This window comes from Fulmarus glacialis, unplaced genomic scaffold, assembly GCF_000690835.1.
Source record: "Fulmarus glacialis isolate BGI_N327 unplaced genomic scaffold, ASM69083v1 scaffold41691, whole genome shotgun sequence".
In the NCBI taxonomy this organism is placed as follows: domain Eukaryota; kingdom Metazoa; phylum Chordata; class Aves; order Procellariiformes; family Procellariidae; genus Fulmarus; species Fulmarus glacialis.
The window spans coordinates 2,741-21,669 of NW_009195439.1; the positions used below are offsets into that span (position 1 = coordinate 2,741).

The window sequence follows — 18,929 nt, forward strand, 5'->3', positions numbered from 1 at the left end:
AGTGTAAAAAATTCTGAAATTTACAGATTTAATGCTAAATAAACTGTTAATTGAGATAATTAATTTACCAAGCTGATTGACTGTTTACTTTTGTTATATTTAAATTCTGTGCTTGCAGTCCATTCTGTGAACAATATATCAGCATTTTTTTTCTTAAGGGGTTTGAAGGGATTTCCAACAGTCATTAGTTGCAGCCATGGCTCATAACTTCTCATCCTGAATTGTTGCCCTCAGTATCCCTGAATTCTCTTACTCTTGTGTAATAGGTAGGACTTGGTATATTGTTTCTCTTTAAGTCAGATGAAAAGAAGTAAGTGTTTTTCTGGACTTGACCTCAGTATATGTATTGGTAACCTGCACAGTAATTTTTATGATGCTTCCACCTGCAGAGTTATCTTGGGTAGCAAAAGAAAAAGCTGATTTGGGAAAAACGGGCTTAGTCATAAGAGGGCTCAATGGGTTGCAATTTAGCTAGGGATTGTTGTTGAGAAATGTGAAGAAATTTAATATCTGAATCCATAATTCCACATATCTGCATTTTCTGTATTGCCTATTGTCAGTCTGACTCACGTTTTGTGTTTTATACCACTTTGACTACTGTTTCCAGTAAATCCCCATGTTTGTACAGTTTGTTTCCTTTGGCAGTTCAGCTCTTGGGGGATGAAGGGTTTAGTTGTACTATATATATTCAAAATCTTTGCTTTTTTTATTCCAGTTATCTAGAAAAGTATGAAAAAGTCCATCATTTTGGGGAGGAGGATGATGAGGTACAACCAGGCAATCCAAAGCCACAACTTCCTATTGGTGCAATTCCAACTTCCTATAACTACCAGCAACACAGTGTGTCAGGTAAATTTTTGAGGAAAAGTGCTATTTTTTTCCATATATCTATCTATCTATATATATGGACAGGCTACAGAAATAGTGTGTAGCTAAATTTACAACATTATTAAAACCATCAAATCTGTGGGTCACTCAAATTATTAATTTAATACACTCAATAACCTTTCCACTGGGAACCAAAACAAAATAAACATGAAAATCCAAAGCCATTCCTCTTCTTTACAAATGTTTCTCTTTCTAATTAGCAGGGCTAAATAGTTACTTGTCTTGAAACAATGTACCTTGAACATTCGCAGGTTGTGTTTCTGTCACATCAATGATTTCTCTACAGAGCCAAATACCTGAAGTGTGCATATGATTAATTAATCTTTAAAAGCCAAGGAATAAAGCACATGCGTAAGGAGCCAGGATCACCACCATTGTAATTTAGATACCAAAGTATCAATCTTGAACCAATAAAGAAATCAGAAGCTGGTGGACTCTGTGGGACGGATGTGTAATTTGTTGTGGAGAAAGTGACTCCAAATTGTATTACAATTCTGTTCTGCTTTAATTAAAGTTTGCATTTTCAAAGCTTTTCTTTGGGAGAACACACTGCAGTATTGCATTCTGAAGATGATGAAGAAATTAATATTAACTAGAAAGGTACACAGCTAAGTAGAATGTGTTCAGCATTGTGGCCGAAGACAAATAGAAAAAATAAATTGAATACTGTAAAAACTTGTTAAAACCCACAATATCTTTATTAATAAACTTAAAAAAATACTTATTCATCATAATATTGCTTAATGTATCATCTGAATATTAGTTTAGCTGTGAAAACGTTTTAATTTTTTTTTCTTATTTAGATTACCTTCGTCAAAGCTATGGGCTGTCTATGGACTTTAACTCACCAAATGACTATAATAAATTGGTGCTTTCACTGTTATCTGGACTCCCAAATGAAGTGGACTTTGCAATTAATGTATGTACTCTTCTTTCAAATGAAAGCAAGCATGTTATGCAGCTTGAAAAGGACCCTAAAATCATCACTTTACTGCTTGCAAATGCTGGGGTGTTTGATGACAGTAAGTATATAACATTTTTGCAACAGAAAGAGTCGATACCTGTTGTAGCACCTTTCACAACCATTGATAATCAAAATGTTTATAATTTATTGCACTGTAATATACTTACCTCTAGTTTTTCTTTTTACCTTGTCCACAATTACCGTTTTTATCAGACATTACAAATACCTTTTAAGTTAGGTAATTTAAAACAGTGTTATTTAACGGTTTAGTGAAATGTAAGAACTAGTTTTTCAGTGATAGAGTTTAATTGTTCAGATGCTCAAATTTACAACATTGGATTTCCATCTGCTTGTAGTGTATTACTATTATTGCTTTCTTCTGAATTTGTAGGACCATGCTGACTTTTCATAATTCTTTTCTAGTAGCAGTCACAAATTTAAAAATTAAAAAAGGGCAGTCTGAAAACAATGACCCACTAAGATTTTTATGCTGATAATTCGCTACATGTTCAACTGTAGTGAAATTCAGAATACAGAACTCAAGGAATAAAAATCTTAATCTGAGTTTCAGAATTACTTAATGTGTTAGCACATAAATTTTAAAGAGAGTCTATTCCATCAAAATACTTCAGTATGTGAAATAAATTTTTCTGTTTGACTTCTTCCGTGTGACCTCCATGCCAAGTTGTTCCTTTAATTGCTTGTTTGTCTTTCTGTCAAGGAGAGGGGGGAAGAAAAAAGTTAACCCAAACCATCCTAAAATCATAACGGCATAGCTCCTGTCTTGTGGTGGCGAGGAGGAAGTATTTACTGATTTTCTTTTTATACTGAATTTCAGAAATTACCACCAAAAGAAATTGCTTAAATGAGCTTTTTCAGCTAAGTATATTTAAGTCTGCTAGTACAGATGATCATATCTGTTTGAGTATAAATCTGCTTTGCATGTGTAAGCACAAACATAGTATGGTATGTCAGAGATTCTGTTTTAAAATTTTGGGGAAGAATCAGTGTTATACTCTTTGTTTTTTGTTTTTCGTTTTTTTTTAATCATTAGCATTTTTACATAATGATTTGTAGCTTCCCGCTCCTCCCCCCCGTATTGTTTTAGCGTTCTCCAGCTTCTCTCTCACGTTTTTGATTTGTACCCATGCCCTTCAGATATGGTTAGATCTAGGTCATTTAGTGTCTGCATCTAGCCCAGTCACAAGAACTTTCAAAGAAAAATATTTGAAAGGAAGCTAAAGTAAAACTTAGTCCTGCATTTTAGTGATTCCAGGATGCTTGCTTTCTAGATTTTTTGAGTTTGCCATCACTCCCCTGTTCTTTTGATGGAACTTCTATGAACTTAGGAATTTATAAATAATTTAATCAAGTTTTGTATTGCTATTTCATGATTTTTTTTGATGTTGCAAAAGTAGACTGTTTTCTCGAGTTCTTAACTTGGACTCCGAGCACAGGCTTGTTCCATAGCTGGTCTGTATTAGTATTTCTTATATTGAAAAGTATTTGAGGTAAAGCCAAGAGGAATGACGAGCATGTAATGGGCTTGCTCTTTTCATTCCCTGGGGAAACTTCATTTTAATCTTACCTGATTACATCTTCTGGATAAATCCAGGGAGTGTCCTAGCAGCATTAGGAGGACTAATTGGGACAAATTGGGAAAGAAAGTGTTTACTTACTTTTGAAGCATGAAGCTTTGATTTGAAGTTCTTACATGCTTTTATATTATAAATAATGAAGGTAAATCTGTCAAGTTTGGCAAATCTGTCAAGTTTGGTGATTAAATGAAAGCTGTAATTAGCAAATTCAGGTAGTATGAAAATACTGTCATGATAATTTCAGGTGTAAATAAATGATAGCTGATTAACTTTATTTACTGTGGGTTTTAGATTTGGCTTGTCTATAATTAAGTTTTATCATTGTTAGTATTTATAATGCATTGCTTCTAGATAACAAGAAAAATATGTCTTCAGCTTCCCCCCACCCCCTAAAGTTTGAGATGACAATTAAATTGCACGTGATAGGGCAGCCCCAGGGGCTTGGGGGTATATAGTATCTTCAATTTGGAGTGCTGCATAAGCTTTGGTTTAGATTCTCTGAGTTGAAAGCTGATGTGGTCTTCGAATTGGTATTTGTAGCATTTTGTTCGAAACAACAAAACAATATGAACCATATTGAAGTGCGACTTAAATGTGTCATTAGTTCATTACAGAACTTTTGCAAGACAGAGTTTATTTTTGGATTGACTGAGTCTTTGAGTCAGATTGACTGAGTCGAGTCTTTGCTGCTTTCAGGGAGTGATGATTAGAAAGTTTGTGGTAGTAGCTCCACCAAACACCCAAGAACATCCATTAGGCTTCCTGGTTAAATATTGACTTTCAATTGAGTGCTGTCCAAATCTCAGTGCTAGTATTATGTTTTTTAGAAAACATTAGTGGGAATTTGTTTAATTACTAAAGTAGTGTTTACAGCTTATACTGTGCACATGGAAAACAGTTGTTCATGTAAGGTTGAAAATTGAGCAGTCATCTTGACTCCTGGGAAGGGGCTATGGAAAAGTTTCCTATGTGTTTTTTTTAAAGGGTTCACAAACTAGTCCATTCTTTATGGACTACTTATTCTCAATTTAAACTGTAAAACTGCAGTAGCAGTTAATTAAATGACTATAGAAATTTCAGTTGCTTTATGCAATTTAATACGGGACTTTTTTAATGAAAAGGAAACACTGGAAGAGTCTGTAGTGTTGTTGAATATTTAGTTTATGGATTAGTAAAAAGTCAAAGATGTTCTTTTTTTATTTTACTAAATTCTGCTTTTTATGCTTAAAGCTTTAGGATCATTTTCTGCTGTATTTGGAGAAGAATGGAAGGAGAAAACTGATAGAGATTTTGTTAAGGTAATTTAAAAATTATTAAAATAATTTTGAACTGTATATGGTACGTATCAAATCCTTTAAAAAGACAGAAAATTATAAGATACACTAGCATATGTCTTTTGAATTACTCTTAACTTTATTCCTTTGGTTTAAATATAATAGGACACTAAATCACAGTTGTCACAAAATGTTTGGATAAGTAGGAAGAAATGTATTAAGAAAAAATAGGTGTAGGCAAATGAATAAAGGGGTTATATGTTTCTTTTTGTAAGAAAGCTAGTATGTGTGGAGAAAAGGAAAACTGGCCAACATATTTAGCAAGAGAAAAAAATGCTAAAACTGGCCAACATATTTAGCAAGAGAAAAGTGATAAAAATGGCCAACATATTTAGCAAGAGAAAACAGTGCGGTTTTTTTTTGTTTGTGTTTTTTTTAAACTGCCATGATCAGTAAAGAAACATTCTGGATTATGAAAATTAAGTCCATAACATAAGCAGCATGGGACAAATTTAAGTAAGTTAGCAATGTTGCGAGTTTGTTTCAGTTAAACTGTTTTTGCCACAAGGCTTTTTTATCTTTCCACTAGAGGGCATGATCTACTGTACAAGTAATGAGGTAAAAATGTACTGAAGTTTCTTTGTATAAATGCTTCCTCTTTATTCTAGTGAGCATTTTGAGGTGAATAAGAGCATGAAATATAATATATTCACTATGATATGCAGTTTCCTTAAATTGAATTTCAGGTGATGATTTATGTTGTTAAAATAGAAGAAAGATAGGTCAAAATATGTTTTGATAACTTATGCTTTTTATTAAGTAAAAATGTGAAGAGAGAAGCTGCTGAGTTCCTTGTGAACTCATAGCCAGGTTTCTGCTCAATTTTTAATCATCTCATATACTGAAATGTCTTACTAGTATTATAGGGAAATATTTGTTAGGAGCTTTTTCCATTTGTCTTTTGTTTTATTTTTATGTAACTCAATTTTGGGACAAGTTGGACCGTAGTAGTGTTAATTAAATGATAAGTATTGCTGAAATATCAGTGAATAGATCCCCTAACCAAAATTTCCTAGGTAAAGTTAAGAACAAGAAAGGTAAGCTCTTATATTTGTTAGTATATGAACTTGAAAACATGGTTCAAATGTGCTGAAGGTAAGTGTAAAAAAAAAAAAAATGCTTCATAATCTTTGTTTTCTTTTTCCATTGAAAAATATGTCTAGAAGTACTGTAGGTTGTGTTTTGGTTGGTTTTTTTTAAAATCACTTAGCATTTCTGTGTTGACTTCGCCCTAAACTGTCACAGACTGTTGCTGATCTAGAGCAGCAACAAGCGCCAGGTCTAGATCTGTAAACATTTAAAATTACACAGAATTCTAATTTATTATATGTTCATTAATTATGTAAACTTAAGTAATTGCGATAGATAAGGACAGATGGTTCTGATAAATGTTTTTAACGAAGTGTTAAGTAGAACCACTGTAACTGCAATAAGGTTTACTAATAAGAAACTTGGATGCTCTCCAAGATCTATTTTTGAACATTACAACATGTATAGTACCACTCTGTAGTGAAATACTGCTGAAAGCATGTCAGAAACTAACACCAGATCTAAAAATACCTCTGATGCAAGAACCCAGATTTTTCAGAACATCTTACTTCAAGCATTTGTTTAACCCTTCTACTGGAAGTAATTTATTTTGTACTGCAGCTGTGGCTGTGTCAAAACAGAAATCGGGGGAAGCATTATGGGAGCTTCATGACATAGGAGAGAGATATTTGGTTGGCAGAGTAGAGATTGTGTATCTGGTTTTTTAAATTTGCTTTTACAGCTTTAAGATTAATAGAATGGCTATTGAATGTGTGTCCCTCCTTTCACTGTTCACATTATCTTTTTAAAAATTCTTCTTTATTTGTTTGTGGTTTTTTTATTATTTTGCTGCCAATTGTTTCTGTCTTGATTTTGTAAGGTTATTGTTCCAGTTTGTTTCTCTACTATAACGGCAGCAGATTAGAAATTTCTGTAAAGATGAAAATGGAAGAGAGTTTTTAAGTGGGAGAGGAGAAATGCAGAAATATGAATTAAAGTATAGTGATGGCATGAATACACGAATGGTAGAGATTCATAGAAAGTAGGGGAAAGCAATTTCTTAAACACGTGAATTCTAAACTAATAGGAATTGAATTGATAGAAATTCTGTTGAGTTTGTAAATGTTACCCTCAGACCGTAGTGGATTGTTCGTGTGTTGGAGTTTTGGGATTGGGGGGGGGTGAGGGTGGCTGAGATATACTATAAATCTTGAAGCTGTTCTGAAAATGAATCTCAGGGTCAAAGTCAGGATTCATAGAGAGATCATAAACTTGGGTTCTTGACAACTAAATGTCAGTTTAAGTGTTGGTATGTCAGTTTTATGAAGAAGAAGGGAAAAAAAAAAAAAAATCAAACTCCTAGTCTTTGTTACCTGAAAATAGCTTTTCAAATGCAGTGAAATAAATATAAATTGTCTATGGGATATGTTCAGAGTATTTGACATTTCATCTACATAGCTACTCTTATTAACTTTTTTCCAAGCTCCTCCTCCTGCTTGTTAAAATATAAGAACATAAACTTGGAACTTTTGATTTTACAGAGGCATTTAGTTTCTGTATTTCAATGTCTTTATACAGACATTGGGGGTAATTTTAGAATTGCGTATTTATACTAAAATATTTTGTGGAAGTTTTTAATGTTTGCTTAAAATAAGTTTGATTTAATTTTTAGTCTCTTAATCATATTAGTATTTTTAAATTAGTTTTCAACAAAGAAAAATGGCCATATGTTTTTCTTCATTATTTTTTCTCTTCATTCTAGTGTATCTTTGCACACTAGGAGTAGTACAGCATCACCGTTAGTATTTGTCCCACTCTTAAGTATCTAGACAATAACTGTTGGTTGTTTGGTATTCAGTCAGCTCTTGAGTTCTATATTAATTTATCATAAAAAATTTGTCAATTGTTTCAGCACCAATACTTCGATTTTTATATTCTGCTGTTTTCTAATTTTGACTTAAAATCATTCTACTTTACGTATGCGGTATCATGATTTTTTCAGAACAGTCTACTAGTTCAGTAATGTCATATTCATGAGCAAAGGAGCTTGCCTATTTAGTTGTGTCCTCCAACATCACTGCTGTTCCAGTTGAAGGTGAAGATGGAAAACAACGTGTTTCTTTATACTAAAGTTTTAAGGAATCAATTATCTTTTCTTTCCCTCCCCCCAATCCTTACTGCATTGTAAAAAAAAAATGGAAAATTTGTAATTTCAGTTAGCTTGTCTCCAGTGCTATATATTTTCTCACTTTTCTGCAGTGATTCCCTCTAAACTGAATCAAATGTCTTTACCAGCCAGTGAATCTGTTCCATTAATTGTCAGAATTTGAATATAATTTTAGTTGAACCTGCTGTTATCCCTTACAGCTGTGTTAATCTGTTGCTTTCTCCCCTCTTGATCTTTCCTGGTGCTGTCAATAAGCTTAAATCTCTAGTTAGTTGGAATGACTGCATGTCCTTACTTAAGAATGGGAACAACTGGCATTTAGCCGGTCATCTTGTATCTCTTCTTGTTTTGTTTTGTCATCCCCATCCCCAAGCTCTGGTGACATCCTGCTCAGATGTTTTCTCATACTCCAGAAGCTCTCCCATTTTTAACTGTTTCATTTTTGTTTGAATTTCCTCATGTTAGCAATGTTCACTGGTGAGTATAGTTTGTCTTTCAAGAGTGACATGTTTATGTAGCATGCTTATAATCAGATAGATTTAGCTGTTTTTCCACGTATTTCTTTCACGTCTCCAGCAGCTGCCCATTATCCGATGTAATATATGAATAATTGCATTAAATTTCTTCAGGCAAGGCACCATTTCTGTTTACTTCAATTTAAGCATTTGGATTTCATGTTCATGGACTTCTTGGGGCCTCTCCTACCTGTAGGGTTCCAAAATTCATGCGTATGCAGTTTTTGTTTTTTGTGCTTGCTTTATTACTTTGCATAATGGCTTACTCTTCTGGTTTCCTTTTTTTTTTTTTTTTTTGTGAAGTTCTTATTTTGTTGTCTAACTCTTTCTTCTTTGTGTAAGTTTAATAACAATTTTCTTTACTGTACATTTATCCTTTGAATCTTTCTCAGATATTGTGTAGAGAGAGATCCTTATGCATTTAAATGCCTGAAATACTTTTAAAATGTCACCTTTCTTGTGTCTGACAGGGATCTGTCAAGCTGACTTGACTGCAGTTGCTCTCATCTTTTTCTTGGACAATAAGTAGTTATGATCATTGCTACATTACATGATTTGTGGACTCAAATGTCCATTGTTTTTATGGACAGTAATTTGGTTAATCTGATTTCCAGTGAATTCTGTATAATCCTGTGCATCTTTTTCCAAAGGAACTTGGCTACTGACAGTAATCAGATTGTGCACGTGAATCAAGTTCTTTACCTTTGTCCTTTATCTCTTAGCATGTGGATGTCACGTAGTCAAGCATTGTTTGTTTGCTTCCAAGTTTTAGCTTTATATTCTTATTACCCGCGTGTTATCAATGGTCTAAAATATGTATATAGGTATATATATAAAAATATATATATAGGAATAACTGTTGATAAAGAGCTTCACTTTTTCATCCTTTCTTGTTCATTTCTGTTGATATGAAGTATCGGATTACAGCTATCCATAGTTTATAATGGGGAATAAATAACTGCTTGTGATTCTAAATTGATTTTTTTTCTTGCCTCTGTGATATAGGTACGTTTTTCAAAGAAATGCCCAGAAAGCTTGACTTAACTCATTTTTTTCCACTTTTGGCTTTCCTTTGGGCAAACAAAAATTTTGTCATGTTTCGCCTTGTTCTCTTCTGTCAGATAGGTTGCGAACATTGTATGTAGGTTATTTAATTCTATTTTCCACCTCGTCATTCTCTGCCCACCCCCATCCTTTTTTGGGATCTTTCCTGCTTAGGCAGGAAACAAATGTTGAGTGCACTGAGAGCAATCAAACCAGTCTGTTTAAATGCAAGAAAGAAGGTGATTTCAGGGCAACTCTTTCCTTGTTAAGAAAAGAAATAGAGCCTGCAGTCTCATTCTGAACTCAGGACGTCTGAACACCTTTATTCAGGAGTACAAGATGGTGATTATTGTAGGTAATCCTAGTGCTTTGGAAGAAGAACTGGGTGGTTTTTTTGATCATTTACTGGCAGGGCACGTGATTCCAGTGTGAAGATTTGTCTGAGACATGGAACCATCTGTATTTCACCAGAATCACAGAGGATAACTTTCAGAACAGCGTGCTATTCTTTTTTTATTGGTGTTTTTTCCCTATTATGTTGTAAGGGGTTTTGTAATTAACGAGCTTCATCATTCCAGTTAAGGAAGGGAAAGTACAATTTACTTCTTGAAAGTCTTATCAAGGACTTTTTTCTTTTGCTCTTTCTTTCTGAAAAGGTCTTTAAGTGTCCTGGAATCTGCTTTAGGTTTCTTGGAGTCCTCTGTCTGAGTGAAAGATGCAGAATTCGTGTTCACTGTTGACTCTGCAGTACTGTTTATATGGGGGTCAGATGAAATCTGTTTGTCATAGCATCTCTTGAAAAAAACACGTTTTTTTTAAATATTTGGGCAACTTGATTTTATGCCTGACAATTTGATTGAGACTTTGATTGTCATAGGCCAGGATGACTGGACTTTCTTAATTCCTTACATGACTGTACATGCAGTGCACAAGAGTACTGTATCAAGCTGGTTGTCATTCCTTGAACAGAACAGTAGCTTTTCTGAGGGGAGGTAGTTGACTCGCCTATGTAATGGTGCCTCCTAGAAGATAGTTTGTTGGAATCAAATGGAAAGTTGCTCTACCTTCTAAATAATTAGAGACAGATGCCTCTTTCCGTGGCTAGGAGCTCACCTCAGCTATCTATGGTAAAGGTTTCAGGTGTTTTGGAGCTCAGCATAGTGATAAATGCCTATCAGACTTCCAGCTGTACATTCGTTGTTGCAACATGCTTGCAAACAGCTGAAGTCCTGGGAAATCCTGACCCCTCTATAGTTAGCAGCCCACCCCTAAAATAGATACATTAAATGCCACATATAATAGTTTGTGTCTTAGCTGCTTGGATTTCTGAATGCATTACTTACTGGTAAGCTGTTTAAGTTACTGGCTTGTTGAATGGAGGATGTAGGATAATATTTCTGAGTTTTTTGGTGATATTATCTTTCGGATGATATTTCTGAGTTGTTTGGTGGTATCACTGGAGCTTTTGCAGAATGTTTGAAATCCTAAAATCTGCAAAGTGCTCATAGGAAGCCTGGTTTGCTACTGCAGTAGGCATTTCACGATTGCTGAAACACCTATGACAGATGCCGGCTTTGGGAATGCAAACCTACATTTTTTAGCAAGCAAAAGGCTCTGGGATACTTCTGCAGGTAAAGCAGTGTTCTTGGTGAGCATTTCACCCACAGTGCTTCTGTATGTAGAAATAAACACTCAAGAGAGAAAAAAATGTATCTTTTTTAATTGTTCTTTTTGAAGTTGAATTGTCTGCATATTCATGTCCTATCCTCCAGATTCTCTTCCTTAGAGCTCTAAGAGCCTTTCCAGATCTCCAGGACTCAGAGGAACTGACGCTGTGGGGGATGCACATTATTCTGGTGTGCTTCACGTAGGTAGCAGGGTTTGTGCATATGCTCTAGGTAATCCTGAGGCAAAAATTCTCTAGTTTGAGTGGTTAGCATCTTGTGTTCACAGCATGATTGTATAATGAAACAATTTGAAGAATAACAGTTATGTGTAAGTAAACTTTATTTGGTGCCTTGGTGTATCTCTCATTTTAACTTACAGAAAGGAGTCATGTTCTGTTCTTTTCTGAAAAAGGTAATCTTATCTGAGCTGACAACTAGCATTGTTTGACAGACTGCTTCTTTAGGAAGGGGAGACTTTCTCAGTTGTTCAAGCAACTAGCGTGGGTCTGTTCATTCTGCAAGTTTTAGGTGAGATGTACAGTTTTCCAACAATGTATTCCTTTCCTCATCTTTGGCCATAGGGCTTTGAGGCTTTATCTTTAGCAGTGTCTGTAGTGTCTTCATCTGCAAAAAACTTAAATCCTCATTTTCCATCCCTTTGAGAACATGTCCAGGATGATTTGCCTTCCAGATAGAAAAATTTGCTCCTTTATGACTTTATATTGCCAGAGGTTTTTAAATGTTTCATTTTGGACTATACACTTAAGAGGCGAAAGTGGATTATTGGAGGATTCAGCTAGCAAAATGGGATGATGGTGTTTTAACGTTTAACGTGTGACAGCAGTTTTAACATTGTATTGTGGTTGACTTTGGCCTCTTCCGAAGAGATGCAGGTTGAAGTTGAAGACTTTAAATATCTCTGTTCAATGTTCACTTTTAAAAAAATCCTTAACTGATTAAACAACTAATGTTTAAAAGCTTCTGAGGTTTTTCTTTTAAGTAACAGTGAAATGTGAAGGCTTACTGTCTTCATTGCTTTTCCAAAAGGAAACATCGTAAAGCGTAAAGGAAGTGTGTATTGACAAGTAAATTTCTAGACAATATACTTCTGTATGCTTTTTTAAATTAATGAATGAAGCATCTTCCTTAAATAGTCTCCTTCTCTAAAAGTAAAGGCAGCTCTAGATTGAGTACATTCTGCAGATTTTACTTGCATGCCTTGGTCTTCTCTGGCTCTTGATGATAGCCTCAGAATTAATTAGAAAAATTTGTTTGTCACAAATAGTAAGAAGTTAGACTTTTATCTGTCTGGTCTTGTCTTTGCTAAAATGAGGTAATAATCCTTTCTGTGCAAGTAATCCTCTTTACTAAACAGCACTTGGATGTCATTTAGCAGCATTGCAGTGGAAAATAAAATTCTTTTCCTTCCAATTTAGAGAATCTGTAGTAGTCTATTTTGCGAGAAAATAATAGTGTCAAGCTTGGTATGAATGCTGTAATTTAGTAATTACATTTGCATAGCAAAATTTCTCCTGCTGTTCAGCTGGGTGTACTTCCCATCCTTCCCTTTTTATCCAGATTTATTTGTGGTTTTATTCTGTGATCATAGCCAAAAGAGGAACTGTATTTCATTAGTGAGTCAAAGAAATGTATAAATTTTTATTAGACAAAGGAGTGTTTATATTTTTTATTATAATACACACATTAGGATGTATATATCATTATATATTTTTATATTAATATACATCATAATGTGTATTTTTTTGAGCTTGCAAAACTTAATCCCTTGATTAATTATTGAATTTCGACAGGACTAGCAACATAACAACCATTTACAGATCAAACCATATATTTGTAAAGTAATTTGAATTCCAGTTTGCTGAAGCATTCTGTTTTGATTATATTTACAAAGGTTTTTGGTGATGGTGGTTATTGCTTCTCTCTTTTCATTGATTTATGATCATGTCAGAAACATAGCAGAAGCCTCAAAAAGTCTCTCCAGATAGAAATCTGACTGTTGTACTTCTAGCAGGAGCTAAAATCTGCTGAAACTGAGAGGAATCACCATCATCTGCTTAAAAATTAGGAGTTCATTGTTTGTAGGAGGTGAAGGAGGATGAACTGTACTTTTTTTGCACTTATAATTGCTGTATTTCTAATGGTTTGTGGTAAACTGTCCATATAGTTTCAGTATGTGCTTCAGCAAAGCACTTCTGTGGTAGTGTTGGTTGATCATGAAGGTGTACGTCTGGTGCTTGAGAGGAAGAGTTTCTTAATGTAAAGTACTGAACATCTTGCATATCATCCCATGAGTAAAAAATATTGTTATGATTAGATGAATCAAGGTACTAGGAAATTTTTAAAGAACAATCCTTTTCATGTTTTTTCAATATTTTAAAGAAATAGAAATAAAAATAATTAATATTTAAAGAAATATCATCCTCTAGAAATTAAATGTATTTTTAATTCTTTCTTCAGTTTTGGAAGGATATTGTTGAGGATATTGAAGTTCGTGATCTAATTTCTGACAGAAGCAAATCTCAAGGTGAGTAATCTTGACTAATCTTAATACATGCATGTCGGTAAATATAGCAAAGGAAGGACTAAAATTTATTTATTTACTTTGTAGATATTCCATCGGAAGAATGGATTTGGGAATCCTTATTTCATCCACCTCGCAAATTGGGCATTAATGATATTGAAGGGCAGCGGGTACTTCAAATCGCAGTGATTTTACGTAATCTTTCTTTTGAAGAGGGAAATGTTAAACTTTTGGCAGCTAATCGTACTTGTCTTCGGTTCCTGCTACTCTCTGCTCATAGTCATTTTATTTCTCTACGGCAGTTGGGGCTTGACACGCTGGGAAATATTGCAGCAGAGGTAATGTGCTTCAAAACAGAACAATTAAAATATAATTTGATAAAAGCATTACTTTAGTGTTTGTTAAATTAATTACTTTTTTCCTTGATGATTGGATGAAGCAGGAAATAAATTATTCTCTGAGTTTGTAAATAGCAATTTGAAAACAAGTATTCAGGGCCAAAACAAAAATACAGACTGTATGTGTCAGTTTGTTTAAATAGAATCACATGGAGAAGACTGATTGTATAGGGAGATTCAGGATATTCATAGTGCATAATTTTCAGTTTAGTTTCCCAGAGAGAAGAAAGGAATTTAGTTAAATTCTGCAGACTGTACACTAGCTTCTTCACTTTACAATTATAACCTTTAGTCATAATTTCAAAATAGTACATTTGAGAAAGAGGGTGGTAGAGGGTTTATGCCATGTGTAGTGAGCACCAGTAAGCTAGTCATATGCCACTGGGTATACCGCCTGAATCACGTGAGTCATCCTTTTCTTTTCAGAGAGGTTTGAATGTAATAAAATACACGATTTCAGTATGTTATATCATTGTGCGGATAAATTCTACAGATTTTATAGATAGATATGTTCAGATATTCCTTATATTTTAAAATATTAACAGATAAGTTAAATGGGTAGGTATCAGAGAATGAGACTTGAAGTATTGGTCCACTGCTGAATATTGAAAAAAAGATGGCGTTTTCATTTACCATGTATCTAGCCTCTCTTGAATAAGAGAGAATGTTACATATTATAATGTCTGAGAGCTCTGATTGAGAAGCAGAAGTAGATAGAAACAGAATGAACGATTGTGATAGCGTTTGGGAAGGAATGTTTGTCATTTCTCAAGTTCTGTTCTTTGCTGGATATTAAAATGTATTTGTGTATACTGTTGACTGCCTGGGAATAAAGTTATTTTCCTTATTCTGAGCACTGTAAAGTGTAAATTAGACTGCTACTTCAGAGCTCAAAATGCTAGCTACAATAAAAAGCTCACAGGGTTCTGTTTTTGTGAACACAAATGTCATTTAAACACTTTTGAATCTTATATTTTGATATGTGAATTTAAGGATTTGAGCCATTAGCACTATATGGATAGTGTTAGTCATAGATTTTTTTTTTCTTTTCTTTCTCATCAGCTTCTTTTGGATCCTGTTGATTTCAAAACTACTCATCTAATGTTTCACACTGTTACAAAATGCCTCATGTCAAGGGATAGATTTTTAAAAATGAGAGGTAAGATCTCTAGCTATTCTATTATTGTATTAGAATTGTAATTATTGCTGTTTAAAACTATTTTGTATTTGTTCTTCAGGCATGGAAATCTTGGCAAATCTTTGTAAGGCTGAAGATAATGGTGTCTTAATTTGTGAATATGTGGATCAAGAATCCTATAAAGAGATCATATGTCATCTCACGCTACCAGATGTGCTGCTTGTAATCTCAGCACTTGAGGTGCTATACATGCTTACAGAAATGGGAGAAGTGGCCTGCTCCAAGATTGCTAAAGTAGAGAAGAGCATAGGTAAGGGAGAAGCTAAATCTCTTACTCTCACTTATGTAGGAAAAAAGACTTAAGAAAATGCCATGTTCAGTGGTTAAAAATGTGGCTTGATAATGTGTGTGTGCAGCTTAGGGACAGATATTAGAATAGCAAGTTTTACAAAAATTTACTCTCTGTCCTCAAGAAATTGATGATGCTAAGAACTAGGAAAGCTAAAACTTTTGAAGTAGGTTTTTGGTTTTTTGGAGTTTTTTGTTGTTTGTTTCTTTCTTTTTAATGCCATGAGGGAAGTGTAAAAAAAAAAAAAAAAAAAAAAAAAATCTACAGAAGCATGCAGAGGTTTGTTTTCTTTCAACACGTCAACACGTGGCAATTTTAAAGCAAATCAGTATGTCCCAGCAGCATTCATTTGTCCTAATGTCATTGTCGGTTTTACATTTAATACTTTAGATACATTAGTATGTCTGGTTTCCATGGACATCCAGATGTTTGGACCTGATGCACTTACTGCTGTAAAACTCATTGAACATCAGTGTGTTAGCCAGCAAGGAGTACCTGATGTCAGACCGCAAGTGATGGATCATGGTTCTTCACAGGCCCATGCAACAGGTGTCCCAGGTTAGTATCACTGCAAGAGAACATACTCTTCTACAAAATTCCCTATATGGTATGTATGATTTTTGTCTTCTGTAGGTTTCTGATTAATTTACATAAATAAGTATAGCATTATGCATAACATACGGTATCTTTTTCAGACACTTATTCACAAAGCAAATATAAAGCTATGTTAACCAAAACTGTTGTGAAACAAGCTTTAAAAGAATCTTAGTATTTTTCGGTTGCTCATCTGAAAATTGACTGAAAGTTATTTACACTCCTTATTTTAACTTGTTCAGTGGAAAGAAGACGTATCCATTCTAGATTGTTCCCATAATTTGCAGAGAATTAGAGGTCCATTTTATGTTGTGTTTTACACAGAATATTATTGGGCAGTAACATATATATTTGATAGAATTGCAGAGATGAGATAGATGCACAGAATGATGCCTCTGTTGAAGTTGCTGAACAGCTTATTATGATGTGAACCAAAGTTTAACTATTGTTTAAAGCTTGAAAAGTGTTTTCTTAATTGTAAATTAAATTTGAATTATGATTAATCTTTGCAGGTTTATTTTGGGATTAAATACTGGCACTTTGGATGTTGATGGCACAGCTAACTATTATTGGTCAGAGTGAATAGTATATGTACCTCATTCCGTCTTTACTAATAAAAGCACGTAGCAGTATACCACAAGTGCACACAAGATGGAACATAGCTATTCGTTCTGGGGAAAAAATGGAGAAAGAACCATTACGACAGACACTGGCTTGCATGTCCAAGTGTACTGTTTCTGCAATGGGTGTAGCTACCACAGTGAAAGTGACTGGAAAAGAATGTGACTAAGGGGGTGAACAAGAGTGAATAGAAGGAACTGATGTGACATTGCAACAAGATTATTTACGTTGTATTTGCTTCCACTTAGGAATTGGAAAAATAATTGCTGTGTATTTGTGCCTGTTCTGGTGGAGTATTGTGCCACTCTTAAATCATGTTCAGTACTCTAAAGTACTGAGATCATGGATCATGATCGTGAATCTGGAACCTGTTGTTCACTAAGTGCTTACATCATGTCATCATTGCCCTTCAGTGGTGGCTCTGGCCTTGGCATACCCTACTTCCCTTTGGTAAATTGTGGTGCAAATCTGTAGTCTGCTTAGTGCACCTTTGTGGTGCCTTAGCTGGATACATCCTTGCTTACAAACACAGGAGAAACTACCAGTGAAAGTCATGGAGTTGAAGTGCTTCGTTCAGGAGAACCAAAATCTTTTCAGCAAGTTTTTTTTTCTTCCCCTCATTCTCCACAGCCTCTAGGACAGCACCACATGTTGCTCCACCACCGGGAATAGTAGAAATAGACAGTGAGAAATTTGCATGTCAGTGGTAAGTGTATATTTCTATTCAAATACTTTAATGCAGAAGAAAAACAAAGAAAAATGCCTGTATTCATGTGTCACAGAATTTTCAGCTTGCTTCTATTTACTGTTAGACTCGTTTTTCTGAAAAGTATAAAGCAAAACCATTCTGTCATTCTTTTGAAGAAGTATGAAGGAAAAAGCTCAACTGGAATATTTACTCTTCGACAGTTGATACTTGAAATTAGTTGTTTTCTCTCTTAGAATAGAATTTAATTTGATTTTTAACTCTGATCTTGATTTTATTTATTTTTTAAATTGTCAAGCAGCATTATCTGTTTCATGAGTGTTTTCATCTGGTAATGTGTTGCTATATTACTGCACCAATATAAAAGTAATTACCAAATTATGAAGCTAGGCCTGCAAAACTCTCATGTGATCACTGTGAACCTCGAGCAATTTAAGGAAGATCAAAGCCTTTTCCATCCAAATGCTCTTGCTTTCAATTAATATTGTTGTTGTCAGATATTTAGAGAAAAATGTTCTGCCTGTAGTTCTTATGTGGATTGAGGGTGACCTTTCTGAACTATTTGACTTACATAAATCTACTGACATTCTAAGTATTTGCATTAATTGGTTCCTGATGGGACCCCTCCACCTCTGCTGCTCCACAACTCATATGTTCATCAGTTGTCTTACTGATCAGACAAGGGCCTTCAGGATAAAGTGGGTAGAATTTGTCAAAGCTTAGTGCTTTAGGCCATGATTTAGTTTTACTTACACTTCCAGCAAAACTTTGATTGTATGGGGGAAATGTTGCAGATTCTTGTTGGTCAACTGATGTTCCAGTGCTTCTGTTTGCACACTGCAAAGTATTATTAATGTGCAGTGCTGAAAGACTGAGAAATTTCACGTTTAGAAATTTAGGAATATCTGGAGTTGGAATCGCCGCAGCTCAATTTAGTGATCTGCAAGTTGGTCTCTAGCCAAAGCTAGTTTTCTAGGCTGCCTTTTTAATTAATGGAGTGGGAGATTTCCCCAGTAGTAAAATGAATTGCCTTCACCTGCCTAGTTTCTGATGAGATTACGAATTACCTTCTGGTGCCACCTTCTCTCTATTGACTATAGAGAGCACTAGACATCTAGCTTTCAGGCAAGGTGAATTTTGCACTCTGTATAAAAAGTAAAATAGAAGTTTTGACTGTTAAAATAAGTGGGGATACGTACCATGCTGCAACTGTGCGATACCATCAAATGACAGAAAATAATGAAGCAAACCATAGAGCATTATATTGGGAATATTTGGAATGTCTGCTTTGTTTCTGGTTCTGTGTGCTTCTGCAGCTGTCAGCGTTGAATACTATTATTTTGTACTTGATTTTCTTCTGGTTAGTCTTAGGTAG

General features: G+C 34.5%; 1 protein-coding gene across 1 annotated transcript in view; it reads left to right on the forward strand.

The window, feature by feature from the left end:
* Positions 1-645: 645 nt before the first annotated feature.
* ARID2 (AT rich interactive domain 2 (ARID, RFX-like)) overlaps positions 646-18,929 on the forward strand; it is a gene marked incomplete at its 5' end in the record, with an annotated part of 45,328 nt that continues 27,044 nt past the window's right edge. The window contains 9 exon segments of the mRNA XM_009588089.1: positions 646-849; positions 1,692-1,910; positions 4,681-4,748; positions 13,685-13,751; positions 13,836-14,086; positions 15,209-15,305; positions 15,385-15,594; positions 16,024-16,191; positions 17,479-17,554. Coding sequence (XP_009586384.1) covers positions 646-849; positions 1,692-1,910; positions 4,681-4,748; positions 13,685-13,751; positions 13,836-14,086; positions 15,209-15,305; positions 15,385-15,594; positions 16,024-16,191; positions 17,479-17,554 — 1,360 coding nt within the window.